Source organism: Betta splendens, chromosome 16 (genome assembly GCF_900634795.4).
Source record: "Betta splendens chromosome 16, fBetSpl5.4, whole genome shotgun sequence".
Classification (NCBI taxonomy): domain Eukaryota; kingdom Metazoa; phylum Chordata; class Actinopteri; order Anabantiformes; family Osphronemidae; genus Betta; species Betta splendens.
In genome coordinates, this window is record NC_040896.2 from 19,748,694 (window position 1) to 19,760,782 (window position 12,089).

Consider the following 12,089-nt stretch of genomic DNA (forward strand, 5'->3'; position numbering starts at 1 on the left):
ATTACATGGAGTATGTTTTTATAAATCTTTTTGCCCCTTGGATGAATGAATGTTCACATGACTTTCTATTTGTTCGTGCATAAAATCTTGTGCAGATCCTGCTTCACATGGTGGGTTAGCTAGACCACGGCTAACTAGCTAGCTGTTGTGCTAGCTGTTGTGCCAGGTCCACTTTAATGATGTCTGTCTGGATTATGAAGTCATGTTTGTAATTGTTTCTTGTGCAGATGAGGTTAAAAACCATACAGTCTGTCTCATTGAGGCAGCACCATTTTCTAAGGCCTGAGATTCCACTTATTAAACCATAACCTAGTTTTCATAATTCAATTTTAACATTTTCTAGGCTAGTCTGGAAGCTTTAACAGGAATTGCATGTGATTCACTCGAGCTCTTTGTGTTGTTTTAACATAGAAAATGTATAGAGATGGCCAAATTCTCCTTCTTTTACGGCCTTTCGAAGACTTGAAAGGATGATGGAAGTTCTTCAAGGTTTCCAGAAAGGTCTCCATGTCTTCTCGTTTCCCTAGAGTATAATTAGTCTGGCCATTTGTAGTTTTGACTTCATGTGTTGCCATGTAGGAACGCTTTTAGCTTTTCACTTACCTAAATCTTTACTCACACTCTTGTGCCCTGCACATTTTGCAGCCAAGGCCATAATTGTGAACACAATTCAAAGATAGTTAAACTACTGCATTTCAATGATTGTAAGTTGTGTCATTATAGTATAAATATTTCCTACAAGCTCAGCGTTTAAAACTGCACTTTGAGTTCTTGCTTTGAAATTATTTCCATGCTTGTGCTTCACTTTTCCAGGACATTATTAACTATTATTCAAACCATACACTTGTATGCACTTTGTCTCCAGTCCCATTGCTCTTTGGACTGATGTCCCATTTATATGGCCTTTTTTTCACTGACATCCCATCTGAACAGCGTTTTGTCATTTAGATCAATCAGGGTTATGGGCTAGTTGGCTGAAGTTATCATTAGATCATGTATTAGGTTGTGCTGATAAAACCTCATATGGCCTCGGATGAGAGATGAGGTTCTGGAAAAAAGCATGAACTAGCATTTGAAACAGCCACATGAAACATTAAGAAATTTGTCTTTTTGGGGGTCTTTCATTTTACCGGTTTTTGTCATCTAGACATCAGTTTGGATTAATGAAAACCACAGAGCATGTCTGAGAATGATTAATGATGGGATTTAAATTTTTTAAAACTTTTTTTACATGTGGGTTTGCATGTGTTCCCTCAGTGGAGCAGGTTCCCGTGGAGGCCTACGCCATCCCACTGTCACAGGCTGAGATCCTACAGGAGGGAAGTGATGTCACTCTGGTTGCCTGGGGGACGCAGGTGAGCTATCGGAGCTACGGCCTTGCACTTGCGACAGTTTCAAGTCACCTATTGTTGGATCATTCTCTGTAGCCACAGGAGGAAATGTGCTTTGTCTCATTTCCATTAAGTGCTGTTTAAAGCCACAGACAGCAGACAGGCAGCAGATAAATTTTCAAGTCTATCACACCCTGGTCCCGACCCGGCAGGTGTGCTAAGCTGACAGTATGCAGCTGTTTCTGTCCAGACGTCACCAAAGCGACAAGGAAAAACTGGCCTTGGCAACCGATAACACCTCATTTCTGCTGCACACCCCTTATTGTTGCCTTCCTTATACAAGAGGCTTTCTTTTCTGTAGCCCTGTGTCTAGGTTCCTGTAACTCACCAGGACCCATTCCTGACTTTGATTGTACAAACCCACTCTCGCAGACTTATCCAGGCTATAATGTCCCCCAGCTTGAGAGTGGTTCACAGGGCACTTAAGGGAAAACATCTCTCTCAAACTGGGATTATTGTTGAAGGGTGGCTAGGGAAGAAAGAGCATCCAGCAATACATAGAAAAGTCTCATTTTTTTTTAATCCATTACTACCTACCCAGATGAGTATAAATGGAAAACCTGTGCAGAGTAAAGTATAAGGAGCAACACCCAGTCATTGTTCGTAATTACTTAAATAGAGAAAGTATACCCACCCACACACTCATTACAATTATGTAATAATAGCATCATTCTAAACCAAATTGTCATCTAATATATTTGGTTGAGGTAGGTGTATGTATCTTTTCAAGATGGATCAGATCAAATCTATCATCATCAGTTCTTTTTTACAAGATGCTACTATTACAGACTCAGTGAACCTTAGTAGTTTTTCTTTTGTACACAGTGTTTTAGATGGAATGGTAATAAAACAATGTTTTATCAGTTCACATTCCATAAGCCAAACAATCAAAAATGTCTCACTTACAAATATATCCAATATTTGACAATATCTGGAACATCTGCTTATTTAAAAATAAACATCTTTGAATCACACTCGCATAAGGAGAAAAAACTAGCCAGTAGAATAGTTTTGAATATTCTTACAAGAAAGGTCAGGATTAACTTGAGAATGACGGGAAGAAAAACATTTAGAGAAAGGAGAGCTCACGGGCCAAAGCAAACCACATCCTCTGTCAAACATGGAGGCAGTTGTTTAACACAGGCGTGGATGGCTAATAATTGAGCTTTATCACTTGTGTTTATTGGTGATGTGGCTGAGTATCAGGAGGTATTATGAACTGTCACCTTTCAGCTCAGCAGTGACCTGTAGGATGTGTTTACCAGTACATGTAGAGGTTTGCTGCACTACGGGCATGGCTCATTGTCACGTCCATCCAGATTGTGATTTATGCATATCTTGGCTGCTTTAGTAAAACTTGCAACGCTTTTTCATCTGGAAGTAATGTGTAAATCCACATGTTTTATTTATCCATCACCTCCGATTTTTATTTATAGTGTAAGCCCCGTAGAATGTAATCATTTACAATATAACGCACAACAAATGTAAGGCAGAGCTTATTTTGTAACAGATTAAACTTTGGCTAAACTGTAAACTACATTAGCTCATTAGAGCTGAGCACATTCTTTCTTCCTCTTAGATCCATGTGGTGAGGGAGGTGGCCGCCATGGCTCAGGAGAAACTGGGAGTCTCGTGTGAGGTCATTGATCTACAGACCATCCTGCCCTGGGATGTTGAAACCATTTGCAAGGTAATGGTCACACAAGCACACCCTTATGTTTTACCTTTTCTGAATTCCCAGATGATTACTTTGATCATTGAAGAACTACTCTAAAGTGACAACATTTATTTACAATGAATAATTTATTACTGTGTAAGTTGAGACAATATTTGTTCTTGTGGAGCTTCACAGCAGGGAAGGTATGGGGTGTCTAAATCCTCTTTATTCTCGGAAACACTGTATCTACACACTCCCTCAAATATGTCAATAAAATGTTCTTTTGTCAACAGCCTTGTCTTTGTCCCACTAGATCAATTTCAATTTGCGTATTTATTGTCCAGTTTCCGTGCTCCTCTGCTGAAACATGAGACATTACCAGCGAGCACGGCGCTGCGCCTGCTGCCAACCAAATCTTATAACTAACAGTTATAGCAGCAGGATCACATTGCGGTAGGAGAGTAGTAATTTAATAGGACTCAATTGGAACTGATGGCTGAGTAGTATTGTGCTGGCACTCGCAACGTGTTTGTTAAAGGAGAGAACTTACTTTTTTTTTTTTTGTCTTTCATGCTCTATTTCAACAGCTGCCATAAAATTGAATAGCGTGTTTATGTACCTCTTAGTGGGTCTAATGCCAGGCCTGTCAGCGTGATCTCATCTTGTCATGTCTCCAGCCAAATAGCCCTTAAAGTGTCAAAGTCACAAGCCCATTTCCCCACTACCCCAAAAGCACATCGCATACATAACCTATGCTCTCTGTCAATTCACTGAGGCTGTTTTTCCCATTAAAACACTTTTCTGTGGTGTTCTACTTGCTGAGCATAAAAATAACATTTTATGTCAAGCTATTATCAAATCTCACTTAATGCCCAGAATTATTCAGAGCTAAACCATGAATATTATTATTATTCTGTCTAATGCATCACAATACAGGCCTTTGCACTATGTTTCAATTAATGTGAGGCACAGAGGCAAATGTCCAGATGTGCATAAATCAAAATGAAAACTCCTGAGTGCTTGACTGTTGAGCTTCCAGAGAACACCACATAAATAAAAGTTGATGCATAAAAGCTGCTTCACCCATGACACTGAGATGACATTCTGATTGTTCAACAGTTTTTTTTTTTTTTTGCATTTTTGGGCCTGTGGTTCAGAATTCAGTTGCAGCTGGATTTTAAAGTGTATAGAATGAGTTTGTCGCTTGGTGTGCTTAAATAATTTGGTTAATCACATGTTCTTTGGCTTGATAAGTTAGATCATATTACATTTCTTCAGCCTAATGTCCTCTAAAGACTCTACTTCCAAGTTTGAGTTGGGAAAATTTCCTATTTTGAAGAACACGCGTGCTGTTCAAGTGTATACACACTAAAAATGACTGCGGGCTTAAATGTGTTGTGCAGAATCAACATTTAACATAAATGAATGCAATTCAAAATGACAGCATAATTAAAATAATATACAAAACATTGACTTAAGATGAATGTCTTTTCTGACATTGTACAGAGTAGACATAATTCAAAAAAGAAAAAAACATCATGTCCTCAATAACCCTGCACGGTGCCCTAACTACTGGGTATGCACAGCTGCTCTGGACTGGCAGGACATCAAGATGGTTCTGTGGCCGCTACACAGCCGGTGGGTTTACTCTTCACTATTTGACTCTACAACCCTCCCATGAGAAGATGGAGCAAAACCCCACCTAACATTTGCTCTAGCGCTGGAGATATTAGACTATTTATTCTAAAAGCACAATTTGCAACGTAATTCTTATTATATTATAATACTATTTAGATTTTGTCTTATTATATTGGTTGGCACCTTTTGAAAAGTGCCATCCCCTGATAACTAGAATTCTGGAAACCAGTGCTATTCTTAGCTTTACAGAGGGAGTAGCCAAGACATTGCATCACCATTTTAATTCAAAGGATTGCACCTGGCGCCTGGCTTTTCTGGCATGCACACATCCCGCTAACGGTGGCCTTCTGTTGCATTTATTAACTGGCCATCAGTGAGAGAGGCCTCAAAACATATCCGGCTGGAAGCCAATTATAATTTATCTACTACTATGAGTCACATTTACCTTGCTCATTTAGTCCAGGATGTGTGTACCTGTGAACGTGGTATTTGGTAAGCTGATTTGTATGGAACCCAGGTTTTGTATTTGTCTGTTGAAAGTAAATTAAAAAAGTAATTTTCAGTAGGAAGTGAGTAAAGTGAGGTCCTCTACTCCCTGTTGCACTGTGGCTGTGATTGTCATTCAGACAGTCGTTGAGCCAACACTTTCTTTTGTCATTGCTCACATCTGCCTTTGTTTAACTTGGCTTTAATTTGATTGAACGGTCGGTAGCATACGGAAATATCCCCAGTGAGTTCTTACACACAGAAAGAAATGTGTTCACTAAATTGTAATAGGTAATGGCTCATGATTCAACTTTGTTCCCAGGTTCAAGACGACGAATAATCAGTAGTTTGCCAGTGCTGGTCCATGATACAGTCATTGGTCCTTTAGCCATTATTAGAGATGGCAACTCCCATAGCGCTATACTCAGCTCCTCATTGCCTGGTGGATTTCCAAAATAGGCCAGCTTTTCTTCCCGTTGTCTTTAATCGTAGCTCTAACACTGTGCAGGCTCTAAATAGGTTCAAGACCAACCTTGTGTCATCGTTTGGCGTTTATGGTCAAAGTGAAGTGTTGCAGTTGTCACTGTATAAATTGAGTTCTTTCTATATATACTGAGCCAACTGTAGAGCGCTGGGAACATCTGAGCTCCTTTTAATCAAATCAACTTTCATTAATAAATGTTTTGCTTAAATGTAACAATACAAGATACAGTTCAGTTTAACAAAAGGCTGCACTGCAAGAAGTCTCTATGTCTTACCTCCTGCAAACAAGGGTCAGCCTTAATTTTTCTGCTTATATATTGTCTTTCCAGTTCTCAATATTATTGGACTTGTCACAACTGTTTTATTTCCCTTTCATTGCAACCACAGGGAGTCAGTCAGTCAGGGCATGTCTTCTTACAAGTTCCTGCTAGCCTACGAGTTTGCAAGTCCCATCTGCTCCTATAAAAGTCCTAAATTATATTCCATGCACAGACTGTCTTTTGAGCGCTACCCTCACCCCCACGTAGCCGTCGTCAGTTTGAATTTATGTCGGTGAACGTGCATTCCAAGGCCAGCCGTTTTTCACAGCTGAGAAAGCTAACAAAGATATTAAAGCGTAGCGTAATTCATTCTGTGGCGGTAGTGTTAATTATGTCAGCAACTCTAAGATTTACTCTTGAGCTGTCTTAAGGAGACAGTTTCATTGTGCATTAAAAAAAAAGGTTTGGTTATTTATTGACTTCAGCACCTCAGAGGATCCAAAAGAAAAAACACACAGAGCCAACAACGGAGATGGTCAGATTTATTTCTTTATTGAAACGCAATATGTCGTCAACTGTCAGCTTGTCGCTTTGTCTGCCACACGGTTGTGACCCCTAATGACTAAAAGAGCGTCACGACCACCGATGAAACTGCTGCTCTCGTGATGAATGTTCAGAACATTACAGTCTTGTCTGAGTTTTATAAACCACTGTGTAGAATTATGGCGTCAACAGAAATTGTCCCTCACACAGTGAGCACTCTGACTGTACTGGCTAATATTTGTGCATCACAATACAGAAATGAAGATGCCTTAAGACACATCTAAGCAGTTTTTCTAATATTAGACAAGTTATGTAAGGTCACACTTGATTTCCTGAACCAGCTCCAGTGTGAATGAACACTTTTGGAGCCGTGTCGTTCTGATGACATGCTAGGAGGACAGGACATGAACACTGCGTCCCCGATGTGCCTGGTAACCGTTTTCCCAAGATCGCTGTCGTCTCTTAAATTTGTGTAAGCTGGCTCTTCGGACCTGTCTCTTGGCCTTTGCTTTAGCTGAAGTCTCTGACTACAATGCTGACTGGATTTCAGCCCTCCTAATGATGCAACCAATTTGGCTGAACTCGTTTAATCCCTGGAAACAACACATGCACAAGTCACTTAAGGACTTCGAGTGTACAAGTACACCGATATTTCAAGTGTCATGGCATGCGAGAGAAATGATGGCGCTCGCAAACAAAGTAGCATCTGTTGTGATTCTTGGAAATGATGATGTTGCAGCACAAGCTTTGGACCCTGTTGACTCACTGTACACGCAAAGCATCCTTATCAAGGCTCAGCTCACCCGGACACGTTCAAGCTTTTTAAGATAAACTATGCATAGGATCAGGTAAATCAGACTTTGAAAGCAATCTCTAGTCACAGGCTATGGAGTCCTCTGTCATTTCGCTCAGCATGTTGTCCTAAACGTGGTTGTTAATTTGGATCGGGAATCACTTTAAAGGTGCCATAAGCTGAGCAGAGCACTATAGACTGGTGGAAAATATTCATAAATTAACACACATCAGTATGGAAGATTACAACTTTATACATACGTAATATATAAAAAACACAATTGTCTGTTTTTTTGTTGTTTTTTTATTTCTTTTTGCAAAAACCCTGATGGCTTCCTCTGATGGAAACTGTTCAATCATGAACAAAACCGCCTCAGAAGGTCCGTGAACTCTAACTTTAATATTTATGACTATTAAAGGAGTCTGGCTGTTGCTTTCGGTGGGAAACCAAACATAACCTCAACCTCTTGAACGTGTTATGGAAAAGTTGATCTAACTGTGAGTATGGTTAAGTGAGCTTTCAATTTGTTGATCCCGTTTCCTCATGGCACACATCTGCCAAGGGTTTTTCCCACTTTTAAACAGGATTGTTCTGCTGCATCTGGCATATGCAGGTTGTAATAACATCATAAGAAATGTTAAGAGTGCTATCCCCTTCGCCAGAGATGCGGAGCTTACAGAAGAAATTATGATGATGTCATCTTATTAACCATTCCACAAGTACTTAGCAATCTGCTTTATATGTACTGCCATGTAGCAGACTTATTATATTTGTTTAAGCTGCAATCATGTTCAGAATATGCATGGACTGTCTGAACAGCCAAGTAGAAATCTGTAGAGGCACGTCCTGAAGCAAATGCTGGCTAACAGCCTACACACTCAACGCTGATTGGCCTTTTGCATGTGACTGTGGCACAGCAGGATCTAATTCACTACACTAATGATGGTGAGACCAGCATTAAAACTTGTTCGCTGATTGTACCCAACAAAATGATGATGCATGTCTCCTCATCAGTGGTTATAGCGCTAACATTATCCATACCCCAGTAGCTTTGCTTTTGTGGCCATGCAATATCTGTGCCCTCAGCGTCTTTTGCATTTCATGGTAGCCAACTGAAGAATGGTCCGTCCGCGTTGTTTAATTTCCTCAATTTGAAAACGTGCCTTTAGCTTGTCATTGTCATATCAATGCAGAATAGTAAATCATGGCTACAGGTGGCCTCCACATGATGAACCAGGACCTGCCTGCTCATTGTTTTTGAAAGTCCAGTGTTATTATTGAGAATGTTTTTTGTTTGATTTGCATTTTGTCTTGCTTTTGAGGCTTTTGTTAATCTTATCCAAGGGTTTTACCAGAAAAGGCAGCCAAGTTTCATTAGAGGCATTGTTTGTTTGAAAGTTAAGTTAATTAATATTAGTTGTTCCATAACAAATGCTTGTTAGGATTTTGTTTTACCGAGTTGCTCTGCAATGATACAGATGATTGATGGGGGGTGTTTGTACCACATGGGGTTGCAATGATCATTAAACTACCAGCTACAAATGCAAAAACAAACTCAATCAAAGAGACACAGCGCCTAAACATAAGCAGTTCTGCTTTTCTGTAATTGTAGTTGGATGTGGTGTGAGATGCATTTTAAAACCCATTCAGAAGAAGACATGCTGATGTAGTTAGCCTTCTGACAAACGATTTGACACTGCCTTGCATCACTTATCATGCTAGTGCAGCCTTATTTCATCTTTGTGCACTAGTGTAAATAATGTCATAGAGTTAAATGCTAACGCATGACGAGGATCTCAAGACACCCGTTGGTCATTGGTAATGGTGTCTGGACGTCCACCATCAGGTTTCAAAGTTAGCTATTAACACCTCAAATGCTTGCAAATTCAACAAATGAATTCCACATTGAGAACATTTCTGGTCAGCGGGATGTTGGAAATGTGCAGAAAAAATAATTAAAAAAAAAAAAAAAGATGGGAAACTCTTTTTCGTGCCAGGGGACACAAGTCTCTTTCCAGTCTGTTAACTATTATATTGATAAAAAATTCAAAGTGTACTTGTAGTTAATGTCATCGAATGTAAATCTGGGTCTGGATATTGTTTTTATTTATATCTGTATCTATTACATTGCTCTGTCTTTACCTTGGTGATATCTGACCAGTTTTGACACCCGGTTCAGTGATGAACCCTGTCTGGAACGGGGCCAGGAATGTTGCAGGCAGCCTGCTAGCGATTAGCTCACAGACAGAAGAGGCTCACGTCTGTTTTCCTTTATGTGGAGAGGTCTTGACCAGTATCTGCTTCAGAGCCCATCACCACACTGTTAATGCCTCTGGTTTGGTGTCATGCGCACACATGCACAATAGGGAAAGAGAAAATAGTGGAGGTTTGGGGCCTGCTCCCCATACTCTTCTCTTTGCAGCCTTTGTCTGTAATTACAATGATAACACTGAGTGCTGTGGATCCAACAAGCAGGACTTTGTGGAAAGGAAAATAAGCATGTGGGGTAAGAAAGAGCTGTGCGAAGATTAGAGTTAAGAAATGGAGGGGGGGGGGGGGTTGGCTGATGTGCGTGTCATAACTCTGTCATGTGTCGTGCTGCAGCAGTGTTTCAGTGGTTATATCGGTGGAAAATTACTCATGGTTATTTTTTCAGTGATGGATCCAGCTCCTTGCGTTCTGTTACTGCCGAAAAGCATGGTGTAATGCAACGCTGCAAAAAGAATAAAGCGTTGACCAGCACTTCGGTTTTACGCACTAGGGTCATTTATCTAGATTAATGTTTGCATCACAGAATATTTGCTCGGTAAATTAGTTTGTGGTTTACCAGGAGTCTTCAAGGTATAGTAATATTCCCTCTGTGTCTTCTCCTGTCCCTTAGTTGTCTCCTGCTGACTTCTTTTCCATCCTTCCTCCTGGCTGTAGCTACTGTACACATACCTCAGCTAGGCACTGGAGATTTCTCGAATTCCATTCAGTGTCACTCACTGGAGTAATGTGGCCGTACATCTGGCAAATTTACACCAAGAAGCATTGAAAGATCATATTTTCTGACCCTTCTGATAGACACTGAGGCGATGAAAACACTGTGTCAATTAGGCAACGGTTGCTGTTTTTAGAGAGGTCACTAACGAGTCGCCATTACACATCAGATCTGTTACTGTGTCACTCACCTTCAGCTTTCTCCCATCCACATCAGACAAATGAGATTCATACCGGAGGTGCAAATGGGCGCAGAAGTTCGATTGAAATCGGGAAATCCCTCTTTTCGCTCTCATTTGTTTCCTCTTATGATTGTTGGAGAGTTGGAACAGTTCGGTACAAAATGATGATAATGATGATGATGGTAATGATGGCTGTTTTGAAATGAGCACTCTAAAAGCAAAAAGGCTTTTAGATTGGACTGGGTTTTGCTTCTTCGGGCCAGGTCGTCAGTTTTCCACTGAAGAGGATGGGGCGAATTAAGTAGCATTGGCCAGAGGTATGGGCAGACTGAGATCATTGAGGTCAGCCAGTAGGCCGATAGCAAAATGGCAGAGTCTCTAAAGTACCAAAACACTTCCAAGAGGTCTGCTCAGACACAGAACACACCACAACATAGTACGTGCCCAAGGATTCTCCAAGGGTCCTTTAAAAGAAGTCTATAAATCATCAATTTACAATTTAGTTACCCAAAGTGAATCCAACCCAAAGGCTAGATTTTTTTGTTTTACATTAGTTCTTGTGTTTATTATAAACCATCTTATCAGTGGTTTTTTTCTTCATATTCAAGTTTTATTATCAAATGATAAACTGCCAATTATTTTCTGAAGTTTTGTTGGCTTCATTGAGTTTTGATGTTTTGACGTCTTTTTGTCAGTACTGCAGCGTTTTTCAGGTTGGCTTTGCATGTGTTATTAACCTCTTATCCCTGCTAGGATACAGTTTCCCGTGATGCGGTACCCGATCCGGTGCATGAACACATACGGGCTAATAATCAAGACTATTTACTGCCTTTGCAACAGGCAAGGAGAGGAAGAATTGTGCAGTTGGCTTTTTAAAACCTGATGATCCTTTTAATAATAACCTTTTTCTTAAATTTTACTACCGTGATGGTGATTGGTGCACATTTGTTGTATTTATTTTATTCCACGTTACATTAACAATTAATTCACTTTGAATTATGAGTATTTAAAAATAATCAATGAATTTTTTCGCCCCAGATCAAAACAACATAATATATATAGCCTCATCAAAGGGCCCTTACACTAAACTGCCATTTTGCACATTAATAAAGAAGGAACCATTCACTGTGCTGTCCTGTAGGAATGTCACAGGTACTGGGATGGAGAAAACGTGTTTAATGCATCCCATCTAAAGGTTTTTCTGTAGCAGGGTGTCTTGGTGTCTTTTGATGGCGACTTTAAACGTCTTCATCTGTTGTACTTCAACATGACATTATGATATCTTGGTGTCAAAAAAACATTGCTTCAGTAGTACAGTACCATCAATGCTGTATTAAAGCTACTTGGGTAAAAGAGCTTCATCTCAGTTGTTTGGAGTGTTTGACTCAAGTTTTTAAGAGGGGGATCATTTGTACCAGGAAAGTATTAGCAGTGAATTAATGCTCCGCCAAAACATTGTTGTGCTCAAAGGCTCTAAGTTATTGTGACTCTAGTTTTAAAGAGTCATTCAAACAAGCGTCGTGCAAAAACCAATGCACTTTGTGATGTAAAAATAATGCATAGTATAATCATTTGAACACTTCAAGTGTGCGTCCAAATCCTAGTTAGAGGCAAGTTGCATAGTGCAACCAGAAAGACCTGTGCAGACGAGGGTGGTGCTTCTTGTGTTTTAAT

General features: G+C 40.0%; 1 protein-coding gene across 1 annotated transcript in view; it reads left to right on the forward strand.

Annotated features, from left to right (window-relative positions):
- The window catches only part of bckdhb (branched chain keto acid dehydrogenase E1 subunit beta), a 35,077-nt gene that overhangs the window by 9,332 nt on the left and 13,656 nt on the right, over positions 1 to 12,089 (forward strand). The window contains exons 7-8 of the mRNA XM_029129772.3: positions 1,258 to 1,355; positions 2,971 to 3,081. Coding sequence (XP_028985605.1) covers positions 1,258 to 1,355; positions 2,971 to 3,081 — 209 coding nt within the window. The remainder of the gene's footprint in view (positions 1 to 1,257; positions 1,356 to 2,970; positions 3,082 to 12,089) is intronic.